The following is a 26,209-nucleotide window of genomic DNA, read 5'->3' on the forward strand; positions in this document are numbered from 1 at the left end:
TTCCTGTTCCCCATCCCCTGGTAACCTCTAATCTATTCTCTATCTCTATGAATGTGCCTATTCTAGATATTTCATATTAGCAAACTCATACAATATTTGTCCCTGTGTCTGGCCTATTCGCATGATGTTTTCAAGGTTCATTTGAGTTTTAGCATATATCAAAATTTCATTCCTTCTTGTGGCTGAATAATATTCCTGTGTGGCATGGGCGTGTGTTTGTGTGTGTGTGTGTGTGTGTGTGTGTGTGTGTGTGTGTGTGTGTGAATATTGCACATTTTGTTTATTCATTCATCTGTTGATGGACACTTGGGTTGTTTTCACCTTTTGACTATTGTAAATAATGCTTCAATGAACTTTGGTGTCTAAGTCTCTGTTTGAGTCCCTATTTTCAATTCTTTTGAGTGTATACCTATGAATAGAGTTGCTGGGTCATATGGTAACTCAGTAGTAAGCTGTTTGAGGAACTGACAAATGTTCTTCCACAGCGACCAAACCATTTTACAATCCTGCTAGCTGTGTGTGAGGGTTTCAATTTCTCCACATCCTTGCCAACACTGGCTATTATATGTCCATCCTAGAGCATGTTAAGTGTTATTTCATTGTGATTTTTATTTGCATTTCTCTATTATCTGATGAAGTTGAGCATCTTTTCATCTTTTCATGTGCTTCTTAGCCATTTGTTTATCTTCTTTGGAAAAATGTCTATTAAAGCCCTTTGTCCATTTTTAAATTGGATCATTTGCCTTTTTATTGTTGAGTTATAGGAATGCCTTATATATTCTAAATATTAAACCCCTATCTAATATATGTTTATAAATATTTTCCTTCATTCTGTAGCTTGTCTTTTAACCTTCTTGATAATGTCCTTTGATGCACAAAAGTTTCCAATTATCTACTTTTTGTTTTGTCACTTGTGCTTTTGGTATCATACTTAAGAATTCACTGCCAAATCCAAGGTCATGAAGATTTGCCCCTGTGTGTTTGTCTAAGAGCTTTATGGTTTTAGCATTTATATTTAGGCTGTTGATCCATTTTGAATTCACTCCAGTATGTGACAATTAGTTTTTCACAACTGTTAGAACAAGTGTATCCTGGCATGGTCTCTAGGGAACAGGCATAAAGGAGTGCCTAGCTAATCTCCAAATCACATTTCTGGTACAGATAGTGAACAACCCCAAAGCATGAACACACTGCTCTAGTTACTAACTCATGCCTCCTCTCATGTGTAAAATAGGATTTTTTAATATACTTTAAGTTCTGGGGTACATGTGTAGAACATGCAATTTTGTTACATAGGTATACACATGCCATGGTGGTTTGCTGCACCCATCAACCCATCATCTACATTAGGTATTTCTCCTAATGTTATCCCTCACCTAGTCCCCCACCCCCCAACAGTCCCCGGTGTGTGATGTTCTCTTCCCTAGGTCCATGTGTTCTCACTGTTAAACTCCCACTTATGAGTGAGAACATGCAGTGTTTGGTTTTCTGTTCTTGTGATAGTTTGCTGAGAATAATGGTTTCCAGCTTCATCCATGTCCCTGCAAAGGACATGAGCTCATCCGTTTTTATGGCTGCATAGTATTCCATGGTGTTTATGTGCCACATTTTCTTTATCCAGTCTATCATTGATGGACATTTGGGTTGGTTCCAAGTCTTTGCTATTGTGAATAGTGCTGCAATAAACATACGTGGCATGTGTCTTTATAGTAGAATTATTTATAATCTCTTGGGTATATACCCAGTAATGGGATTGCTGGGTCAAATGGTATTTCTAGTTCTAGATCCTTGAGGAATCACCACACTGTCTTCCACAAAGGTTGAACTAATTTACACTCCCACCAACAGTGTAAAAGTGTTCTTATTTCTCCACATCCTCTCCAGCATCTGTTGTTTCCTGACCTTTTAATGATCGCCATTCTAACTGGCGTGACATGGTATCTCATTGCGGTTTTGATTTGCGTTTCTCTAATGACTAATGATGATGAGCATTTTTTCATATGTCTGTTGACTGCATAATGTCTCCTTTTGAGAAGTGTCTGTTCATCTCCTTTACCCACTTTTTGATGGGGTTGTTTGTTTTTTTCTTGTAAATTTGTTGAAGTTCTTTAGGATTCTGGATATTAGCCCTTTGTCAGATGGATAGATTGCAAAAATTTTCTCCCATTCTGTAGGTTGTCTGTTCACTCTGATGATAGTTTCTTTTGCAGTGCAGAAGCTCTTTAGTTTAATTAGATCCCATTTGTCTATTTTGGCTTTTGTTGCCATTGCTTTTGGTGTTTTAGACATGAAGTCTTTGCCCATGCCTATGTCCTGAATGGTATTCCCCAGGTTTTCTTCTAAGATTAAAAGAGGATATTTTAAGGAAATTAATGACAAGTCAAATCCTTAGCATTTGATAAATAATTCTTAGAAACATGGAATAGTTGTTTCTGGTTCAGCCTTTTGCTATTGTCCTTCCCCCAAACTTGATTTTTACCCACACAGTTCAGCTCCATCCCATGTATCTTCCTGTGCATATGTAGAGAGTGTGTATCTATGGGAATGGTAGTAGTGATGGTGGAGCAGACCCAGGGCAAAAGAGCAAGTGAATGCTTCCCAGGAAAGGAATAGAAAGGAATAAATACATGCATGAGAATGGCGGGGAGAGGAGGTGCTTTCTGAAGCTAGCCCTGGGGCATGATTAAAACACCCTCATGTAGCTCAAAGTTCTATAAAAAAAAAAAATTATTGATAACTAACAGCTAGATCAGTAGTTTTCAGCCCTGGTCAAGTATTTAGAATCAGCAGGTGAGCTTTTTAAAAACATCAAGGTGCAGGAGACGTCCTGAAGATTCTGATTTAGTTGATCTGCATGGGATCCAGGCATCCATATTTTTTAAAAGCTCCCTCAGTTATTCTAATGTGTAGCCAACATTTGCCAGGCAATTCAACAGTCATAGTTCCACAACTCTTTCTTCAGCGCATTAGGAGAATTTGATTGCAAAGGATATCATCACAGCAGGCTTCATGAGTAGGTGGCAATTCACCTGGCACAATGTCAGAGTCACCATGCGTGTCTCCCCACCCACAGTGCCTTCCCCTGCACATTAATGCCTAAAATTCCACCACTGGAGTTTCACTCCTTTGTCTCAACACTTTCCTTTATTTTTAAAAGGGAAATATTTTTGAGATTGCCTCATCTGTCATCTACACCTTGAAACAGGTGGGTTTATCAGATTATTAGAAAAACTGCTAATAGGAGAGTTGATAGCTGAGAGAAGTGGGATAATTTTTCCCTATTAACAGATAAAGCTACAGAAGGAAAACTGGGAAATAACAATGATGGACCTTCTTTACTTTACAGTTCTGAAATGAGTTCCAATATATTATGTCCCATTAAACTTTGCTTCTTGTTTGTGAATTTCCTAGGACTAATTTTTATTGGTTATTTCTAAGGAAAAAAAAAATCCCACTTTGTTGACAAATTTACCACCTTTTAGAGTTTTCAAAACTGAGATACACAGAAATTAAGCATCTTTTCTGATGTCCCATAAATAGTTTTCTCTGTGTTTGACAATGTAGAACAGGTTTGACCAGGGGTTAACCCAGGAAGAGTGAGTCATATAAGATACTTGTCCCAGCAGATCTGTGGGAGGAAGAAATTCTAAGTGTGTGTGTGTGATTAACTCTTGTGCTTCTACTTACATATTTTTATTCAAGACCTGGATTGAGTGGTAATGGCTGCTTTCCACTGTCTAGTTTGGGATTAATCAATATTTGATTTTGTGCATAACATAGTTTTTCTTTAAGAATAGTCTCACCTCTTTTTGGAATTTACTCAAATTGGAGCACTTCATTCATTCATTCATTGGACTATGCTGGATGTCGGGAATTCAGTGGTGAGGAAAAACAGAAACAGCCCCTTCTCTTACACATTAGAGGGAGAACAAACATTAGTAAATCAATCAGGAAAATGGCTGTTTAATTTAAAATTGTGGTGTCTGTGATGAGGGAAAGTTATGTGGTTCTAGAAAAGTGTATAGCCAGAGGACATGACTGAAGTGGTCAGAAAGGCAAGGAACATTAAAAATAGGGGGAGCCGCATGTGCTAAGGTCCTGCAGCAAGCGGGGAGTATGACATTTAAGAAACTAAAGGAAGCATAAAGAACTAGAGTGGTGGAAGGTGAGACAAAAGAAGTGGAAAAGGTGATACCGTATTGGACTACTGGCCTCTATCCTAAGAGCAATGGGAAACTCTTGATGGGTTAAAAACTAAAGAAGGACGTGACCAGGACCAAATTTTAAAAAGTTACTCTAGGTACAGTGCCAAGGATATATGGGAGAAGGGCAAGTGTGAGAAAGGTAAGGGCAGTTAGGAAACTATTGCTGTAGTGCAGGCAAGAATTAGTAGCCTGGGCTAAGATGGTGGTGGCAGAGATCATGAGGCAGTGGGAATGGGGGTTGGGTGAGGGGACTTTTTGGGAAATGAGATGTCTAAATGGTATGGCTGTTGGGGAGATGGAGTGGGAGGGTGAGGATGCCTCTGAGGCTTCAGGCTTCTTATATGTGTATAAGTGCATACTGACCATGCCATTCATTGTGAGTAGAACACTGGGAAAGGACCAAGTTTGGAGGGAACTGAATTTCATTTTCAAATATTGAGCTAGAAATGATTTTGAGACAAAAAAGAATTTTATATTGAAAGTCCATTTAGAATAGAGTAGGACCCCCTTAATTCACAGTAATAATCAGGGATGCATTAAACTTGATCACATTTTACAAATTAGTAAGTAAACAATTGTTAATTAAGGATGCTGCATTTCATCTTGCTGCTTTGCCTTAATTATTAATGACACAATTTCGGAGTGTGTTAGTAAATATGTTATATTTTTAGAACCAATGAAGTCATGGTAATGGGAGGCCACACTTCCCTAGTCAAGCTAGTAAATCCTGGCTGAGGCAAACATAGAGGAAGCAGAGGGGGGTGTTTTTCTGGAGAGATTTATTGAGCTAGTTGAACCAATGAGGTTCATTGGTATTTATGAATGGTTCGTTAGTGTAACTATCTGAACACAAGGTGAATTCACATTAAATGATAAGACTTCCCAATAATTAATATGTGCCACTCTTTAGAATTTGTAATTAGAGGAAAGAGGCAAAGTGAAAGGAAATAGATAAAAGGATAGTTGTTATAAAATTAAACTCCTTGAAAGCCAATTCCGTTTCTTTGTGAGGCAAACAAGACAAAAAGGACCAGAAGAATTGAAAATGTATTTTCTCTCTTAGTTGGCAACTCAACTTCAAGCTAGTTCAGGGTTTCCAGTTTTTATCCTAAGAGCAGTGGAAAATTCCTGAAGGGTTTAAACTAAAGGGTGACATGATCAGGACTGAGTTTTAAAAAGAATTACCTTGCACTATTGACATTTGGGGCTGGATAATTCTTTCTTTTGGAAGACTGACTTGACCTGTGCTTTGCAAATGGTTAGCAGTATCCTTGGTCTCTACCCACTAGTTGCCAATAGCAATCTTCTCCCCAACTGTAAAAATGAAAAAAATCTGCAGGCATTATCAAAATATACCATGAGGGGCAAAATTGTCCTGTTGGAGAACCACTGAGCTAAATTTAGAATGCCTGACAATGTCATTTGACAACCATTTTAAGGTTTGTTGGCTTTTATTTTGCTTAATAAATGTTTACTAGGGAACTTCTCTGGTGTGATGTTCAAAGAGGAGTAAGAGTCTCTCTGCTTTTAAAGGGTATATGATGATGGGGAAGGGGTGGAGAACCGACAAATTTGGAAATTAAAGAATGATGGGGAAAGATATTGTGTTAGACCAGTCTTGCATTTCTGTAAAGGAATATCTGAGACTGGGTAACTGATAAAGAAAATAGATTTATTTTGACTTACAGTTCCACACGCTGTACAAAAAGCATGGTGCCGGCACCTGCTCCTGGTGAGGGCCTCAGGGAGCTCACAATCATAGCGGAAGGTAACAGGGAACCAGCATGTCACATGGCAAGAGCATGAGCAAGAAGGTGAGGTGGGAGGAGGTTCCAGACTTTTAAACAATCAGATCTCGCGTGAACTGAGAACTCATTCATAACCTAGGGGATGGTCCTAAGCCTTCGTGAGGGATCTGCCCCATGATCCAATCACCTCCCACCAGGCCTCACCTTCAACACTGGGAATTACATTTCAACATGAGATTTGGAGGGGACAGACATCCAAACTATATCAGATACCATTCCAAAATAAGATAGGAAAGGATGCTTGTTCAAGTGTAGGCTTCCATGCTAACCTAGAATTATCCCGTAGCTGGGTTTTTCTCAGTGGCAAGATCTTAGGATCTGACCTATCGATCACTCTGGTTGTCTGTGTTCACTGATGAGAGAATTGAATATGAGAGAAGAATCCCCAGCAATTCCAGATGAAATATCCTTTGCATAAAGTTTCTCCTGACCTCTCTGGAATTTTGCCTGACCCATTATAACCTTTCTCTTCTATCTTTTCCTCTCACCTAACTCCATCTGGTCCTACCAACATTCTTAAATTTCATTGAACTTTCGGGGAAAAACAAACTAACTCATCTTTAACCCTGCCTGTCCTGTCAACTATGTATCATTCTATTTCTCATCCCATCCCATAAGAAAGAAACCTCTGCGGCTGGGCACGGTGGCTCACACCTGTAATCCCAGCTCTTTGGGAGGTCAAGGCGGGTGGATCATAGGCTCAAGAGATCAAGACCATCCTGGCCAACATGGTGAAACCTCCTCTCTACTAAAAATACAAAAACTAGCCAAGCGTGGTGGCACGCATGGGTAGTCCCAGCTACTCGGGAGGCTGAGGCGGGAGAATCACTTGAACCCAGGAGGCGGAGGTTGCAGTGAGCCAAGATCTCACCACTGCACTCCAGCCTGGGCGACATGAGCGAGACTCCATCTCAAAAAAAAAAAAAAAAAGAAAAGAAAGGAAACCTCTGCCATGATACAGACGTGATTCTCTCCTGCATAACACTCAACTTTTATTACCAAATTCCACAACCTTTTTTGTGTTCCCTTTAACATTGATGGCCAACCTTCCCCTTCATTTCTACTTCTTCCAGGTTTCTTTAATCATACCCTTGCTTTCTATCCCACTGGAATCATTTATTTTTCTTCTCTGGCTCTTGCCAGTAGACTTAGTGACCAAATGGCTGACTCAAGTACTTAGTGAATTTAAACACCTGATGTGCTTTGACTCCCCATTATTTCTCTCTCACTTAAAGCAAGGAAGTGTGTTTGTAAATAAAATTGAACTAAGCTGTTCATTGCCACCCCCAGAATGGTTTGTTTTTTGTTTGTTTTTTTTTTTTTTTTAGATTAAATGTGCCAGTGTAAACTTTGCAATCAGGGTGGCTCTTTTTTAGGAAGAATACTACGTTTCATTGTGCTGAAGGCATTGTTCTGACATTTCACATGACAAAATTCATCCTTGCTTCTGTTCCTGCCTGCTGCAAATGCAGGCAAGTCATTAACTCACCCTGAAAGCTGCTCCTCTTTGTTTTACTGTAACACCTTTGGAGGAGTTGAAAGAAAAATGAGTTCTTTCTGCCCAAGAAAATTATAAAGAATTTTCAAAACTGATATTCAGTGTCTTTGGGAAAATTTTAATTCACTTAGAAAAATACAGAAATGAATGTTTTGTTTTGACATTTTTTGATAGTGCCTCTTGCTGAATATCCCCAAAGACCCAAGCAGTTGGAAGAACTGGACGCATGCTCAACATTTCTGTGCTGAAGAAGCAGGGACCCTGGTCGCCATTGAAAGTGAAGTGGAGCAAGGTAGAGTACTCAAGATCCAACCAGGCCAAGATAACCATTTTTATTCAAGTATTTATTAAAATATCCCCCCACCAATACTAACATTCCCAAATCAACATTTAAAATACTGTATTGCTGGTGATACACAAATTTTCGGTTTGACTCATAGGTTTTATTTCATGATATCTGTAAAAGCTAGTATGCTGCATTGCTTATAAACTGCTGGGTTTGGGAGCCTTTTCTCTTACCAGTAGCAGTGGAAAGAATAAGGACATATTTATGGCCTATATTTCAAAATGGCTAAAAGAGTCTCAGGTATAATCTACATGTAATTGCATGGTATGATTTTTAGATCCCTTTAGATTTACCTACATGCTTTTATTTGATATTTAAACAATTATATACTTTAGTTTAAATATAGTAGGTAAATCCTCTTTTGTTTAGAAAGGTAATTAATGAACACTGGAAATTGTTTTGTTAATGATATGATGAAATCTCAGGTTATCCAGCTAATTTCTGTCAATTTAAGCTAAAACAAAAGTGAAAGAAACTGCATTACCTTAACAAGGATAAAGTAACAAATTCCTACAAATGATTCATAATTATGTTTTGCTGTCATTTAAATATAATCATACCTATAAATAGGATTCAGTGATTACCCAAATGCTTTCTGCAGTATTAAATTAGATAATGTATTCCTGCTTTTCAGCTTTCATTACTATGAATCTTTTTGGCCAGACCACTAATGTGTGGATAGGTTTACAAAATGATGATTATGAAACATGGCTAAATGGAAAGCCTGTGGTATATTCTAACTGGTCTCCATTTGATACAATAAATGTAAGTTTTAAGATTTATTTTTTAGAGATCACTTTGGCAAGATATTTTATTCAAGACTTGTTTATTAAAGCTTTTTTATTTCTTGTATTTTGTAGGTATAACTTTATATTAGTTTGTCATTAATACATTAATTTTTAATGTAATTTGATATAATTTTATGTGTTCCATATATATAATTACTTTACTCATCACAATAATTGTTTATTTTGTAGGTTATGCAATGACTTGTGAATAACTTTATTAAATGCAAATAAAGAAATAATGGTGTCTTAATTTTAAAAATAATGTTCTTAATACAAATTTTAATGTTATAATAATGCTATATGTTATCATACTTTTGATAATATGTATTATTTTAAAGATTCCAAATCACAATACCACTGAAGTTCAGAAACACATTCCTCTCTGTGCCTTGCTCTCAAGTAATCCCAATTTTCATTTCACTGGAAAATGGTATTTTGAAGACTGTGGAAAGGAAGGCTATGGGTTTGTATGTGAAAAAATGCAAGGTGAGAAATATTTGGATTTTTATTCCTTTCGTTTCCAAAGTCCATCCTTCTCTTCCATGTTGGTTTTACACAGCTGTGTAGTTAACAGCTTCATGGCTAACAGTGTCAGGCACTTCCTTGGCTTTACGTAAGTTTAGTTATTTAATCTCCTCTACCCTAGGCTTATGCCCTTTAGTGGGATTCTAAGGACTGCTGAGGCCACTTGAGTGATGACCAGATTTATGTATCTATCTTAGTCATATTAAATGGCTTTACTGCTTCATTCTGGGATTATGTATCTGTTCCAGTAATTTTTAAAGGTCACTGAGAAAATGTTGGGAAAGAATCAGGGAAGTAAACCAGCTCATACTGGCTCCATTTTTGGAACCCTGAAAATGGTATCTGTGGCTAAATGTGGTATGCAGCAAGCTTCTAGATCTGCTGGGCAGAACCCCCAAATAGTTTCTGTGTGAAATGCCAAAGCCACACTATTACAAATCGCCAACAGGGTCAATGAGCAGTGTGAATGCACTATGACTGACCTTGAGTAGTATAAATACAAACAACAGCTCATGCTTTTATTCAATGCTGGGTATGTACCCCTGCCCACACCACCCAAGAAACCCATAGCTGGTGTCTAGAGCTGTGTGGAACTCTGGGCAGTCTAGCATATATATATATATATATATATATATATATATATATATATATATATATGCTTATTTGGAATAGGAATTTTACTTCTTAATGTGGCATATGTGTGAAGTCTCTAATGTTACTATCAACCCATCCTCGAAAAAGCGGTGCCAGGGAAGCTCCATTTCTGGTTCTCAGCTACCACTTAAACATTATAGTGGTCAGGAACTGAAAAAAGATACTAGATCTGTAATAGGAAGAGTAATATGGGAACAGCAGAGCCTTGTAGGGAAAGAAATAATATGAGCATGCCAGGTACTTACACATTTATGATGTACCTGACACTGTGCCTTGAGTGTATGCTCAGTTTGCCATAAAATCCTCAAGGCAGTTCTATGAAGTAAGTAAAAGTTTCCCATTTTACAGATGAGGAACTCGAGGCTTAAAAACATAAGTAATCCTTGCTGGGCACGGTGGCTCACACCAGTAATCCTAGCACTTTGTGGGGCCAAGGCGGGTGGATTGACTGAGCTCAGGAGTTCAAGACCAGCCTGGGCAACATGGTGAAACCCCGTCTCTACTAAAATACAAAAAATTAACCTGGTGTGGTGGTGGGCACCTGTAGTCCTAGCTACTAGGGAGGCTAAGGCACGAGAATCACTTGAACCCGGGAGGTGGAGGTTGCAGTAGCCGAGATCGCACCACTGCACTCCAGCCTGGGCTACAGAGCAAGACTCTGTCTCTGGGAAAACAGCACAACACAAAACAAAACAAAACAAAACAAAAGAAAAATAACACACTCAAGAGAATCTCAGTTAAACACAATGATTTTATTCTACTACCTAAATGTTGATTTATTCTTGGAATTTGCCCTCTCATCACTTTCTCTCTTTGGTATTTTTGGGACTAACAGTGTAGATTTTCCTTTAGAGATAGTATAGAATAGTGGTGATTGAGAGCATAGGCACTGGAGTGCCCACCACACATGAGTTCCCACCCTCCTTTGTAGATAAGCTTCAGTCAAGTCATGACCTTCTGTGATCATGATTTCTGCATCTGCAAAATGTGGTAATAACCATCTCACACACTCTATGTATATATAACACTTAACATACTTCTAGCATGTATTTGACAAATAATAGAGTTTTTTATTATTTCCAAAAAGTATTGTTCAACTACACTAATTATTGTAGCCAACAATGACTCTTCAAGTTCTGCTCCTCTTCTCCATTTGCCAGATACATATGTGCTCACATTGGGCTTGAACCCAAAGTCTTTTATCTACCAAAAAAATTAAGAAACCAAATAAGAAGAGACACAATGGCAAAGCAAGGCTCCCCAGTTTAGAACTTGGTTTCCAATAGATCTTTCTTTTTCAGGGCAATGGGTGGAAAAACCCTGCTGCTCAAAAATAACTTGTTTTGAAACTTAATGGAATCAATTACATGTGGAGAAATTTATATATGTAAAAATACAGATATATAACTCAGTGGGGGAAAAAATAGTCAAATTGGCATTTTGGTAACATATACAAAGAATTTCATTTAATTTTATGAATTGTTAGCCTTTTAAAATAGCTACGTTGATATTATTTTTATTTTGTATGAATAACCATTACACTGGGCACGTAGGCTGGGCACAGACTTCTAGCAAAGAATAAAAATATGATAAAAGTGTGATCCATCTGCACTTAAGAATTCTCTCTGCCAAAGATAATGACACAGAAACAAATGAAAACATCCACAGATTTTAGTAGTAATAGAAATAACTAAGATTCATATGTTTATTTTATATACACATAAGATTAACAGATATAAGTTACTCAAAAAATGCACATTGTATCTTGAAGCATCAAATAAATTTTTCAATTAATAGTAATAAACCTATAAATACTCATGCTTATTTCAATCAGTGACTCCCATAAACCCATATTTCAGAAGAATTTTTTGAAGTGTTAGTAAACTTCTAAATGTCTTCAATTTCATGGCTTGTTAACTTTTAGAGACATCAATATTTTTGAATAAGTAAAATGTTAGAATGATTAATTACATGGTTTAGCTAAAATTCAAATAAAATATGTACCCTTTCTCTCACTAACTCAAATTTGTTTCAAAAGAATTGTGAATTTTGAAGGAAAAACACTGAAGAGTCAGAGTTTTATGACAATGAACAAAAACTAAGATTCAAAAAATACATAACAAATAATTTTATTTAAAGATTTCCCTGTATTTGTATTAATGATAACATAAAATTATATAAAATAAAATGTTTTCCATAAAAAAAACAAGTGTGATCCATCACAATTTATAGAAATTAAATAGATTCATTTTACTTTGGTTTTTCCATATGTACGGCTGCTATATTGAGGTAACGGTTTCAGATAAAGGTCAGTTTCCCACTTTGCCATTTTTATTGGAGGGAGTATGACCGGAGGCGGAGAGTGGAGGAAGAAGCAACAATCATAGGGTGCTTTCTGTGTCTCCATACAATAGTGTGTGCGCTGTGTGGATATCTTGTTCAATTCCATCCACACCTCTCCAAGGGAGACCATCATCTCTTGGAGACCATAAATTTGAGGTTTAGAAAGGTTTACTTGCCCAAGGGCTCTTAGCCAGTTAGGGCCAGGAATAGGATTAAGTCCCAGTCTCATGACCTATCCACACTTCACATGCTTCTTTCCGACACCAAATGTTGTTAAACCAGTACACAGAAATTCAAGTCACTTTGGATCAGAAGATACAAAAACTCTTACCTTGTTTTTGTCCTTTAGGTTTTCTAAACCTTTAATCTATCCTAGTATATAACATAGTACAGAACAGAAAGGCAAACGCACATATTAGAGAGGAAACACCTGTTCATAAACACAGGCTTGGTTTTCACATGATCAGAGGCACTCACGAACACTCAAGCACCAATGCTTGACAACGTGTGGGAAAACCTTGCCTTTTAATTTATAAACCTTGACTCTGACAGGTGACATATTAATAGTAACTGTTTATAAGAATAGTGTGTATTTCTAAGAATTTATTAACTTTATTTTTTAAAATTCCTTTTAGAATTTACACATGCAAACATTAAGCACAATAGTGACTATCAGTGTCAAAAGTGTTATCAAGTATTTTACCTGATAATATGCACCTGTAATATTAGGTTTGCAATGTAGTATGTGACTATATAACATGTGCCTCTCTGCTATTAATAAGCACTAAGTTCTGCCAGAGCAGTGTGGATTAGGCCAAGTGTAGTTAGTGGAGTGAAACCCACCTAAGAAGATCACCATCAGTTCCACCAAAAAGCAGTCAATTTGATAAAGGATGGTCAAAAATGGGAAATCTTCTAGAAATGGTTCAATCAATGTTTATGTTTTTGAAAAACGATTCATTAAATTTCCTAAGTGTTCTCATTTTTTAGCATCACCTACACTTTCAGATAGTGTCCTCGTTTTAAAACAGTCAATTCCAGAAGAAAGCTCTGTGATCAACATGAATCATAGTGACAAGGATCTATGCTAAGCTTTGCCTCCTCCTTTGTCATTCAAATGCTACAAATGACTTTTGTTGCTGTTCTTGTTCTAGATACTTCTGGACATGGCGTAAATACATCTGATATGTATCCAATGCCCAATACCTTAGAATATGGAAACAGAACTTACAAAATAATTAATGCAAATATGACTTGGTATGCAGCAATAAAAACCTGCCTGATGCACGGAGCACAGCTGGTCAGCATCACAGACCAGTATCACCAGTCCTTCCTCACTGTTGTCCTCAACCGGCTAGGATACGCCCACTGGATTGGACTGTTCACCACAGATGTAGGTATCCTAACTCCCTTGAGACATCCTTGAATAATTAAGTTTAGCATCTACCTCCTTCATGATCTGGCCACTGAAATTAGCACTGAAAAAAAAAAAATCTCAAAAATAATAATAAATATAATACTTAAATAATTGGTTTATGCAATTATTTGACCAACCTTATGAGCAGCCTATGACTACAAAATAAGAGTGCACACCTCTTTAGGGTAAACACCCACTTACCTAATGTCTGGAAATCAATACCCTTCAAAGGTTCTCTGAAAATTTCCAAGTACCCCGATACTGCCTTGCATGTGCAATGGAACACGTCTGAAACTCAAGCACTGCATTTGGGAATTGGTGGCATTTAATGAATCCCCAAGAAAAAAATGAATCATTCTTCTTGTCTAGAAATGTGATTATTAATTAGTTCAGTACCCCTTATAATTAAGCACTTGAGGTTTTATTTTCCTCTAGGGATGTGGTTTAGAGAATACATTATTTTCATTTTTTAAATAAAAATATTGTACACTCAAAGTAGCGAAAAGTACACTAGTCTATCCTGACCCCTAGTTCTACTCCCTAATGTTAGTAATTGTGAACACTGTCTTGCGTGCCATCTAGAAATTTTCCATGTATACACATATATATTCATGTAATGGAAGAATATGTATATCGTTTTTCAAACACAAATGAGATCCTATTCTACATGCTGTCTTTAAACTTGCTTTTTAATTTAATATATCTTTTACAATTTCACATGTCAGCACATAAAAATCTCGTGAATTCTTTAGAACACGGCATGTAAGGATGTACCACAACTTATTAAGCCATTCTCCTGTGAATAGGCATTTGGATTCTTCTCTGTTTTTCACAGTTATAAACAATGCACATGAAATATCCTTGTTCCAGTAGGATAATTTTTTAGAAGTAAAATTGCTGTGTACACTTTAAATTTTGACAAGTACTACCAAATTGCCCTCCAAGAGTTTGTACCAATTTACATGCCAACCACAGCATGTGGTAACGTCTAATTTTTTCACATCCTTGCCAACACCAGGTATTCTCAAAATTTTAATCCTTGCCAGTGGGCGAGATAAATAAATGATATTTCATGATGATTTATTGCATCATGTAGTACAGAATGTTTTAACTTTATGTAGTCAATTTTGCTTTATGGCCTCTGGATTTTCTATGACTTAGAAAGGTTTTCCCCACACCAACAGTACAAAAAAATTTAACCAAGTTTTCTTTAACATGTTTACATTTTTAATTTTATGTTTGAATCTTTGATCAATCTGAAATGTATTTCACTGTAAAAGACAAGGTACTGGTCCAGTTTCACGCTGATTGCTTACTAGAAAATCATAGTGGCAGGGAGCCAAGGATTCCTAAAAATCAAAAAAAATCTGATTTGTGGCAGATACTCCTGTTTGTCAAGCTGTATTCACAGATGTCCTAGCCCCTCTTTAAACAGGTGTGTGAAAATAGCAATCGATGTGGGAATTGTAGTATGCTCAGATAACACTGGGTGATGCTGCCAGCAGTCATGGCAAGGAAATGATGGCTCAGTTTTCCTCCACAGAATGGTCTTAATTTTGACTGGTCTGATGGCACCAAATCCTCTTTCACTTTTTGGAAAGACGAGGAGTCCTCCTTCCACGGTGACTGTGTTTTTGCCGACACCAACGGACGCTGGCATAGCACAGCCTGTGAGTCATTTCTGCAAGGTGCCATTTGTCATGTGCCCCCTGGTAGGTACAATTCTATTCAACTCAAAAATATGCCCTATGTAACTACTGTATGCAAGGCACTGTGCTAAGCAAGGGATATGAGGATGAGTATAGTAAGAAGTCTCTGTCTTCAAGAAGCCTCTGGTCTGGTGGGTGATGTAAAGAAAAACAGAACTACAAAATGATACCAGAGAGGTAGCAAATGTTATGGGGGTTATCAAGAAAAAGAATGCATTGTATCCATTTGGAGAAAGGTAGAAAGGCTTCTTGAAGGACACGGCAGTGCAGATGGGCCTTGATAAATGAGCGGGTGTAGATGGGTAATAATGGGACATGGAAAGGCATTCTGAGCAGAAAAGCTGGATGAAAATGGGGAAGGAAGACAGGACTAGGATTGTATGAGGCAAAGCCGATGTTGGAATTTGTCTGAATGCAGGTTAGGCGTAAGGGAGGGGTGGGAAATTGGATGAGAAACATGGGCTTCAAGCATGTGTGGAGGACTTTGAGGATTCATGTTTAAATCAAAGATTGATAGGATTCCAGAGCTACAATAAGATGATGGTGATATTGTTTGGATATTTAGTAGATATCTGCCTCTGCACTTTACATAATATCTCATTTACACTTAAAGTTCACCTGGCCTAACCCCTTGATTAAAAATGAAATGTAAATTCAGAGCATTAAATAGTTTCCTAAGTGTCTCACAGCTGTCCATCACCAGTACCAAGAGTAGAAATCAGGTTTCCTGCACAGAATTCGCTAACACAAGCTGGCCTCCTTTTAAATCTCTCATTTAGTAAAAGTGCATGTATTTACTTGCATTCTGGGTACTGTATCAAATAACATACAAATTATATATCTTTAGATCAAAACAATTCAGCTTAAATGTAAATGATAGCCGCACATATCTTGGAAAAGCTAATTGCGCTTCTAAAACACCATAAAAGCTGTCCTTCCCCTTTTTTTTTTTTTTTTTTTTTTTTTGTTAGCTTTTGCCTCTTCTTGGAATCTTGTCCTTTCAATAACAATGCGTTTATTGAATGCTTAAGAAGTGTCAGGCTCTAACTCATTGAAACTTCTCAACTTGTAAGGAAGGTGGCTGTGTGGCATATACCAGTAATCCCAGCACTTTGGGAGGCAGGAGCAGGAGGACCTCTTCAGACCAGGAGCTTGAGACCAGCTTGGTTAACACAGTGTGACTCTTTCTCTACAAAAAAAAAAAAAAAAAAAAAAAAAAAAAAATCAATTATCTGGGCTTGGTGGTGCGTGCCTGTAGTCTGCTACTTGGGAGGCTGAGGCTGGAGGATAACTTGAATCCAGGAGTGTGGGGCTGCAGTGAGCTATGATTGTGCCACTGCACTTCAGCCTAGGTGACAGAGTGAGACTTTGTCTCTTAAAAAGTTTTCTGTAATTTAAAAAAATATTTTTAAAGGTTTTGTTGTTAGCTCTCCTTTATAGATAAAGAAACCAAGTGCAAGGTAACATGCCCATGGCCACGCAGCTAGTAAGTGGTGGAGCCGGGATCTCAGCATGGATGTGTCTAACTCTCATGCTTGCTCTCTGAAATAAAGTCTCCCTGGAGTTCCCTTATTTATTTTATGTTATGCTACATTATGATACTTTATTGAATGCATTATTTTCTTTCATAGGTTTATTAGTGGGTAAGGACTTTTCAAATCTGTGATACACAGCACTGCATGAAATGCATACATTTGGAAATCTCTTTTGCCAGCATCAGTCAGCTGCCACTCTCTCTGGGAGTCATAGCCCCTGCTTGTTCCAACCTTTAGGATGCTAATTGTAAACATGAAAGAGCCACCCTCACCCAGGCAGCACCCAAACTAAGCCTACAAAGCTGTGTATTAGCATATTTTCTTATGTTTAGGTAAAGATTCTTTCTGTCAGAAATGCTATAAACTGGTCCTAGTTTTATAATCATTTACATGAAACCCAATCTTTTGGAGTATTACCATGAAAATCTTGTTACATATATTTATCTTGGTCTTTTATAGATGTAATGTAATATTTATCTCAATAAATAAACCCAGTCACAACTCTGAAATCATAACTGGTTTTTCTTCACAGAAACAAGACCATCTGAACACCCAGAGTTGTGCTCAGAAACATCTATTCCCTGGATAAAATTTAAAAGTAATTGCTACAGTTTTTCTACAGTCCTAGACAGTATGAGTTTTGAGGCTGCTCATGAATTTTGCAAAAAGGAAGGTAATTGTTTTTGTGATGGTAAAAATGCTTTCATGTGCTCCTTCTTGCCATTTCAGTAAACAATGTGGATTTTTTTATTCATCCCATTATTTAGTGACTTTAGAAGCAACAAAAACTATTGAAAAAAATAAATACTATTAAAATTTCTTGTTTGGAGGACAGTTACTATATGAAACAATGTCTAGTGTAGAATTTGGAAACCTAAGATGATGTCTCAGCATACTGCACTTTCTGAAGAAAACATTCCTTTTGCTTGCATGCATTTGCATTATGAATTTTGAATGTTCCCTAAAATTAATATTCTATGCCTTAACTTCTGAAGTGCAAGCTTGTATCTTTTAAAAAATGTGGTTTTACTTTTTTAATTTAAAGTATCTTATTTACAATGGAAATTTTCACTTTTCAAAACCTGAGCTTTATAAATAATGGTATAGGAAACATTTTTTTAAGTATATTTATGTGTAAACACAAATATTCCTTTGCTACTTATCTCTCTTATAGGTTCTAATCTTTTAACAATCAAGGATGAGGCTGAAAATGCATTTCTCCTAGAAGAGCTGTTTGCTTTTGGTTCTTCTGTCCAGATGGTTTGGTTGAATGCTCAATTTGATGGTAACAGTAAGTGATTTGGGTAGACGAGAGGACATAAATAAATACATGGTTGTTAAAGCTGATGATAATGGCATCTGTGAGCCAGAAAACTCTCCTTGGATACATTTTCTGTGAAAAAAAATAGCATGAAGCCTAAAGCCATTTCTTCCAAAAACAACATTGCAACCCTTTTCTCTACGCTTTTGTCTTTTAAAATAATCCCAGAACACCAAAAATAAAAACAAACAAACAATAACATGTTTATCTTTATGCTTAGCAAGAGGATGCTTGACTGGAACTTTGTGTTCACAGACTTAGTCACCGCATACCAAAACCATATTTACTTGAAAATATCCCAGGTTTCTAAATGTTATAAAAGCACAATAGAGTTATGGAAATGTTTCCATGATAAACTGTGCTGTTAGGATTCTGATTTGTTACTCATAAAAACCAGAGTTTATAATAAAATGGAATCATGGTATTCTTTTATTTATGTAATTGATGGTTATTGAAAGGTACTTGTGAAGAAAATTATTTTAATTGGTATGGAGAGCTTGTTATAGTGGTGTACCAAGGTGGGGGGTGAGCCTACCCTTTCGAGGAGGAGTATTTTAATCACCAGCATTGTTCAGAATTTCAAGCAGATGGTGATAATAAAAAGCAGACCAACTTTTAGTTAGCTGTACTGTTAGTTTTAAATTGTTTTCAGGCAATACACTATTGCCCACAGATGGGATGGACTGTCCTACCGCCCCTACCCCTTTGGTACATGGCTGGCTTGCTATTAAAGAAATTCACTGTAAAATCTTTTTAGAAAGCGAGCCATTTTGTAATGATGAAGATGTTAGGACTTCAGAGGATTTTTCTTGACTCAATTAGTTTTGTTTATCAAATGATTTCTTTAAATTGATTGTATATATGGAATATTTCAAAATTCAAACTGTCACATTAAGAAACATGATAACCTAAATGACCTAAATTAGAACACTGTACCTAAAATAAAGAGGCAACTTTATTAATGCCTACCTTTTGATGTTGAGTACATGACTATATTTACTGAGTTGAATGTGTTAGTTCAAGAGTCTCATTAAATTCAGGGGCTGCTTTTTATGGTTAATTCCAGTCTTAGTATGTTTGGTAACTATGCACATAATTCATAATGAGTCAGCAATTTTCTCACAGATGAAACCATAAAGTGGTTTGATGGAACTCCCACAGACCAGTCAAACTGGGGCATTCGGAAGCCAGACACAGACTACTTCAAGCCCCATCATTGTGTTGCCCTGAGGATCCCGGAAGGATTATGGCAGCTATCCCCGTGTCAAGAAAAAAAGGGCTTTATATGTAAAATGGAGGCAGGTAGGTAAAATCAGAGAGTAATTCTTCATTTTGATTCTACCTTAACTAATGTGACTGATTTCTTCAGCATTTAAAGGTTTTAAAATCCAAGTTTAGAGAGTATTCAGATAGATTCTGACATTATTGTCATGTTCTGCACCAAACAAGTCAGAGAATAGTTCAGCTCCTTCTTTCTCTGATAGGAGAAAAAAAAAATCATTATAAATCAGCTAAAAGACTATGATTTTTCTTGGGTCACCCTGGTTGATCACCTAATGGGCAGAAAAGCATTTTCCCTCAAGCAAATACAACTAGGAATGTAAACCAGCAACCTTCATTCTGGTGACTGCTATTCAGAATGCTTAAGGTTTATGTTTGGTCTCAGGCAATATAATCTAGGCTTTTGTTGTTGTGTACATGTACATGTAATCTGTACATTTGTTGTGGACAAGGAGATGTTATTCTCTGTTGCAAGCATAATGTGTCCTAAAAGTCACATTCTAACTTAATCATGAGCAACATGCTTAGTGTTTAGTATTAAAAAAAAAAACAATAATTTTAGAAATCTAAGCTAGAAACTTCTAGTCAGTTGCAAACAACCAAAAGAGATTTTTAAGATAGGGTGTTAAGTAGGATCACTGATGGTGGGAAAATGTCTATAATAATTACAGCAATTTCTAGATGTCAGTATTATAAAGTAGGGATCACTGTGGCCTGGACTACTAGAGAAGGCTGCAGACATGAGGTTTTAGGATCCCAAAGGATGAAGAGAATTATAGAAGCTGGAGCAGAAGAGGAAAAGGCCCAGCCTGATTAAAGGCAGTAACTAAGAATGTATTTCAATTAGAGCAAAGGGCTCACATTAGGGGGTGATGGGAATAAAATTGGACAGTAATGTAGGATCCTTTCACAGACAGTGCCAGGCTAAAGAGCTGAACTTTGTGGTGGAAGAGACAAACCCTCTATGTGCTCTGTAGACACCTGTGATGAAGTAGAACTCATGAGGCTATGAAGAGAAACATTTGTAATTTGAGTAATTGAACTAGGAACGAAAGAGAAGGGGAGAAATAGGAAGAGAGAATCACCGGCCTTGGTGACTGATCCAATGCTGGGAATGAAGGAGAAAACACTGCAGGTGTAGGCACCAATGTCTGAAACCCCCACAGTGTGAGTCTCAACTCTGTGTGAAAAACATGGCTAAGCCTGTTAAATAATGTGACCAAGTTATCACTAGCATTTAAATATCAAGAACAAATCAGAAACACTTCATGTCTTACAGGACTTTAAAGCTTCCTATTATGCAGATGACACCTCTTTCATCCTTTGTAGCAACTTTCCAAGGTAGTGGAGCAATTTAAATATCCCCATTTTACAGATGGGAAAAGTGCCTGTCCAAACTGAGGCTACATCAAGGACTAAAGAGAAAACTCTAAGTTTTCTAAGTGCTCCTTCCATGCCGCCCACTGCTCCTATTCTGAGAACAAACACTCTTAACAGTCTTTCTTAAAGATGTATCTTTATATTTAAAGTGATGGTTATCCCAAGTACACTGTATAAATTATATGACTATATTCAATTATCACTTGTATTCTGAAAATTTGTGCATCTGATATGCATCAATTTAAAAGAAGTGTCTTCATAAAAACACAATAATACATGTTTTCAACAGTTTAATGCAACGTTAAATGGCATTGTTTTTATATTAAAAGAACAAGTCTGGGCCGGGTGCAGTGGCTCACACCTGTAATCCCAGCACTTTGGAAGGCAGAGGCAGGTGGATCACTTGAAGTCAGGAGTTCGAGACCAGCCTGGCCAACATGGCAAAACCCCATCTCTACTAAAAATACAAAAGTTAGCCGGGTGTAGGGGCACACATCCGTAATCCCAGATACTAAGGAAGCTGAGGCAAGAGAATTGCTTGAACCCAGGGCAGAGGTTGCAGTGAGCCAAGATCACACCATTGCACTCTGGCCCAGGCAACAGAGTGAGACTTCATCTCAAGAAAAAAAAAAAAAGTCTGTTTTTTAAAAGTATGGTTTTGCTATTGGTAACAGTGTTTATTTTTTTCATGTCTATCAGAGTGAATGCGCATCAATAGGACATAAAGGCACTTCTTTTACTCACAAATCCATTTCTTCTTCTTCCTCTGATTCATTCTCTATATCTTTCTCTGGATCTTTACCTAGATCAAAAATAGAAGAGTTCACATGTTGATATAACATCTACTTAAAAGATGTGTTTTTACAGTAGAAAGTTTTAAAATAGGAACTCTAACTTTTTGGATGGAGAAGCTGTTGCTCATTCCCCAAGACCCATGAGATCACAAAGGTGAGAAGATGCTGATTTAAAAATCCTTGTAAAGAGGCAGGCAGATTATCATTGCTGGACAAACTCCATATAAGATCCCAACAAAACTGTGAGTTCCTTGTGTGCAGGGTTTATATTTTACTCTATATTTATTGCAGCACAGTGCTGGAACTGAATGAAAATTTTTTGGCTTAAAAAAAAAGCAGGGTGTGTGTTTGTGAGCACTAATAACAGTGATTATAGTAAATCAAAGGTCAGCAAATTTTTTTGTAAAGGGCCAGCTAGTAAACATTTTAGACTTTGGGAGCCATATGGTCTCTATCACATGCCATTGTAGCACGAAAGCAGCTGTAATGATACATCAATGAATGAGTGTGGCTAAGTTCTAGTAAAACATTTTTTATAAAAACAGGTGACCCAATTTGTTCCATGGGTCATAGTTTGCTGATTCCTGTGTAAGTAATGACGTATTTTTGCTGAATTAAAAGAAAAACCTCATTTTAATTTTTGTATTTGATCTTAGATATTCGCACTGCAGAGGAGCTGCCAGAAAAAGGTACGTTTGATACCATACAGAACATTTTGATTTTTCTTAGAAATAATAAGATAGAAAGCAACTGTATGACAGTATCTACATTACTTCATCGCCATTGACATTTTCCTTTTAAAAAAAAAAAAAATCTTCTTTCAGGACCAAGTCACAGCATCATTCCTCTTGTGGTAGTACTGACACTCATAGTCACTGTGGCCATTTGCACGCTTACCTTCTGCATCTACAAGCATAACGGTGATTTCTTCAGGAGACTTGCAGGGTTTCGGAATCCTTACTATCCTGCAACCAACTTTAGTACAGTACATTTAGAAGAAAATATTCTCATTTCTGATCTTGAGAAGAGTGACCAATAATAATGAGGTCAGAGAATGCCCCAACCACCAGGGTGAGTAAAGAAGACTAAACAGGACTCTCATCTGTCTTTCCCTTTACAGCCCACATGCTATTAGAATGTGAATTGGGTCACCATTTTAATTATTCTTGAAGTGATTACTGGTTTTGAATTTTAACCAAATCAGATGGGTTTTGATTTATTCATTTCCCTAAACTGTGATCCATTCTTAAAAAGGGGAAATTATGCATTAGTTATTTTTCAGAAAGACAAGAACTATTAAAAGAAACTCCCTGTTGAAAATTCTCAAATCAATATGAGTAATAGTTTTTGCATTAATGTGTCTCTACTAAAATTTGGGGGATTAAAACTAATCTGGTATCTATTCAGACATTTACCCACACTCATACCATTAAGAAAGACAGAAAGAAGCAAAAAACAATTAATCTTGTATATGAGAGGAAAAGGAAAGGGCTTCTGAGAGGATTCTTAGTTGTTTCTTTTGAATTCACTTTTAATAGCAGGATTTGGAAAATACTAATATCTATGCTTAAGGATCACAGGTTCTGGGCTCTCAACTGATATGTAAGATGACATTCATTTTTATTAGGTCTAACATCTCAAGCTAAAGGAGAAGAAAAATATCTTCTTTTAAATGGCAAAGACCTTCGTTAGCAGCACACTTTTATAAACAACCATATAGTTAAAATGTGGCCTTAAACCTTCAATTACTAAATGACTATTAAGTTGGATATTTTAAAATGTCTTATAAATAAGCTTAAAGTAATATATTAAAACTTTAACAGTTGTACTGTTAAAACTCATGGACTTTCTGAAAAACTAAAGATACAGAATAATATCTAACACTCTTAACAACTGGAAGATATAAAATGTAACTTGGATTTAAAGGGGAAGAGCTAAAGATCTGAATTATAGTCTCGTTAGAACCAGACAGACAATTGTCGAGAAGTACTAAATAAATTAGTAATCTAGATATCTTTATTATGTAAATGAGTTTAGGTGTTCTATTTAATAAGCTATTTTCTGGGAACCATCTCCTTTTATATTAGTCTAGTTAGTGTAGATGGTAAATAATGATTATGATACTGTCTATAAATAAAAAATTATAGATTTTATTTTCCTTTATTAGTTCCTTATAAAGAAAACAGCTTCATAATCAATATCTAAAAATGTACTCATTACATAACTGTTTATTGGATTTTATCAAGAAAAAAGTGTGCTGGACATGGTGGCATGCACCTGTAGTCCTAGCTACTTGGGAGGCTAAGGGAAGAGGATAAACTGAGCCCAGAAGTTGGAGGCTGCAGTGAGTTATGGTTGCTCCACTGCACTCCAGCCTGGGCAACTGAATGAGACCCCAACTCAAAAAAAGTGCTGTTCTAGAAACAGAGATGCTAAGGTGAGCAACTTGGGGTAAGGGCTATCTTTCCATGGCACTTATTTTCTAATGAGGGAAAACTGACAGTAACTCAGTAAAGAAATGCATATGCCGAAAATAGCAAGTCGTTATGAAAATGAAGTAAAGTTCCATGATAGAGAGAAGCTGCGGACTCTCAGGGCCTCCCTGAGAGTGTGCATTTTAATTATTACAACCAACTGCCTCAAAACCAGTGGCCACTAGTCACAAGGGGGAGCTCTGAGAGAAAGTATGAATGAATTTCTAGGAGGCAAACCATCATCATTAGAAATACAATTTGAAGAGCATACCACTAAGAATGGAATCCTTGTGGCCTGCAACAGTTAACCCAGCTTCCAAAAGCAGCTCTTCGCTACTGTTATAATTTACACACTGAGACAGTCTACTTCCATAATTTTTTAAGTATTGGAACTTCATTTTTTAAAAGATATTATATTATGGGGCAGTTGCGTATTTATGACTCAAAAGAATAATTGGCTTGAACTCACCAGATGGTATAAAAGCCCAATTTAACAATCTTTTGAGTAGAATTAAAGTTCTGTTCCTTTCAATGGACTTGTAAAAACTGCTAATCAACCAGCCTTCCTGTCAAGGTATATAGTCACACATAATAATTTGACAAAATACACCATTCGGAAAGTGATTTTGCAGAAATAAGCTGTATTGCTTGTCAATGCTCCATGCTTTGGTGTTTAGTATTGAACAACATCTCCAGAGAATCTGGACCCATGGACAGATCACACACTTCTTGCCATTACTGAATTTGCAGAAATAGTACTAAAGTATTCTGCTACATTTATATATATGCAATTTTTTTGAAACTTTTTTCCCTTTTTTTTTTTTTTTTTTTTTTGATGGAGTCTCGCTCTGTTGTCACGCAGGAGTACAGTGGCGTGATCTCGGCTCACTGCAACCTTTGACTGCCTGGTTCAAGCGAGTTTCCTGCCTCAGCCTCCCAAGTAGCTGGGATTACAGGCACGCACCACCATGCCTAGCTAATTTTTGTATTTTTAGTAGAGACAGGGTTTCACCATGTTGGCCAGGATGGTCTCAGTCTCCTGACCTCGTGATCCACCCACCCCAGCCTCCCGAAGAGCTGGGATTGCAGGCATAAGCCGCCGCACCCAGCCTCACGTGTATTTTTGATCTGAACTAGATTTTGTAGCTATAAGACGAAAAGAAAAAAAAGTAGCAGGTAATGGGTATATTATACACTATTTTGGTGATGGTTACACCAGACTTTACCACTACATACTGTATTTATGTAATAAAATTACACTTGTAGTCCTTACATTTATGCCAAAAAAGCAGCAGGATCACAAATTCACACATAGTTAATGTGCCCTTTCAAAAGTCAATTATTTTCTATAACTAATTTGAGCATCTTTATAGACTCTGAGTAATGGAAATTCTTGGGTTTTTCCATTTAACAGTATCTTGGGCTCTTACAATTACAACAGTCTTCTTTCAGGTTTAAATGTTTACTGAATGTTCACTTAAACATTGTCTTTTGGAGTTTCTTTACTCTTTTCAAAACTGTGGTTGGATATATGAGAACTTCCTGTGTCCTGATAGTGTTGAGGGGAGAAGGTGATAACTTACTATGGATGTATGTTAGCTGATGTCCACTAAGAATAGCTGTCTGGCTTCACTCCTGGGAATTCTGCTGGCACCTGCTGTTAAGTCTGCAGTTGCTTTAATCTGTAGTCTGTTCTCTTTGATTTGGCCTCATTCTGGCTGTCCCTGGTGCTGTCTTATCTCTTGAGAAGTGACTGTGAATTCCCTATCTGGACACTGCAGTTCTTGGCTACAAGGCAGTCACTTCACCCCTGCAGTGGTGAGATCCTATTAGCTACCATTAGCTACTCTTTTAGTACAGAAAGGCGAAATGCCCTAGCAAACAATCCCACAGTCTTGGTGGATTAACACAGCAAAGGTTTTTTTCTCACCCACACCTGCATAGGCTGACAAGAGGACTTTGCTCTATTTAGTCATTCATGGATCCATGCTCCTCCTATATAGCCAGCCCTCTGTCTCCTAAGGCCTGGAGTCCTCTATGGGCCTCCAATCTGTGGCTGACAGAGGATGTTAACTTGAGACCCATCTTTGATTCATTATGGAGCTTCCACAGGCTGTTGAAATACATCCTC

The 26,209-nt window shown here is 37.0% G+C and overlaps 1 protein-coding gene across 6 annotated transcripts in view; it reads left to right on the forward strand.

Annotated features, from left to right (window-relative positions):
* The window catches only part of PLA2R1 (phospholipase A2 receptor 1), a 144,610-nt gene that overhangs the window by 95,365 nt on the left and 23,036 nt on the right, over positions 1–26,209 (forward strand). For 3 of the 6 annotated variants that reach the window (XM_010379111.2, XM_030916998.1, XM_030916997.1), the window contains 10 exons: positions 7,686–7,803; positions 8,492–8,622; positions 8,984–9,131; positions 13,322–13,560; positions 15,128–15,296; positions 17,361–17,501; positions 18,003–18,119; positions 19,275–19,451; positions 22,261–22,293; positions 22,429–22,923. In XM_010379111.2, the coding sequence (XP_010377413.2) occupies positions 7,686–7,803; positions 8,492–8,622; positions 8,984–9,131; positions 13,322–13,560; positions 15,128–15,296; positions 17,361–17,501; positions 18,003–18,119; positions 19,275–19,451; positions 22,261–22,293; positions 22,429–22,643 (1,488 nt within the window). In that variant the 3' untranslated portion in view covers positions 22,644–22,923. Of the gene's footprint in view, positions 1–7,685; positions 7,804–8,491; positions 8,623–8,983; positions 9,132–13,321; positions 13,561–15,127; positions 15,297–17,360; positions 17,502–18,002; positions 18,120–19,274; positions 19,452–21,616; positions 21,814–22,260; positions 22,294–22,428; positions 22,924–26,209 lie in introns of those variants that run through there. The other 3 variants (XM_030916996.1, XM_010379112.2, XM_030916999.1) reach the window with 3 other exon arrangements.

The sequence above is a fragment of the Rhinopithecus roxellana genome, chromosome 14 (assembly GCF_007565055.1).
Source record: "Rhinopithecus roxellana isolate Shanxi Qingling chromosome 14, ASM756505v1, whole genome shotgun sequence".
Taxonomy (NCBI): domain Eukaryota; kingdom Metazoa; phylum Chordata; class Mammalia; order Primates; family Cercopithecidae; genus Rhinopithecus; species Rhinopithecus roxellana.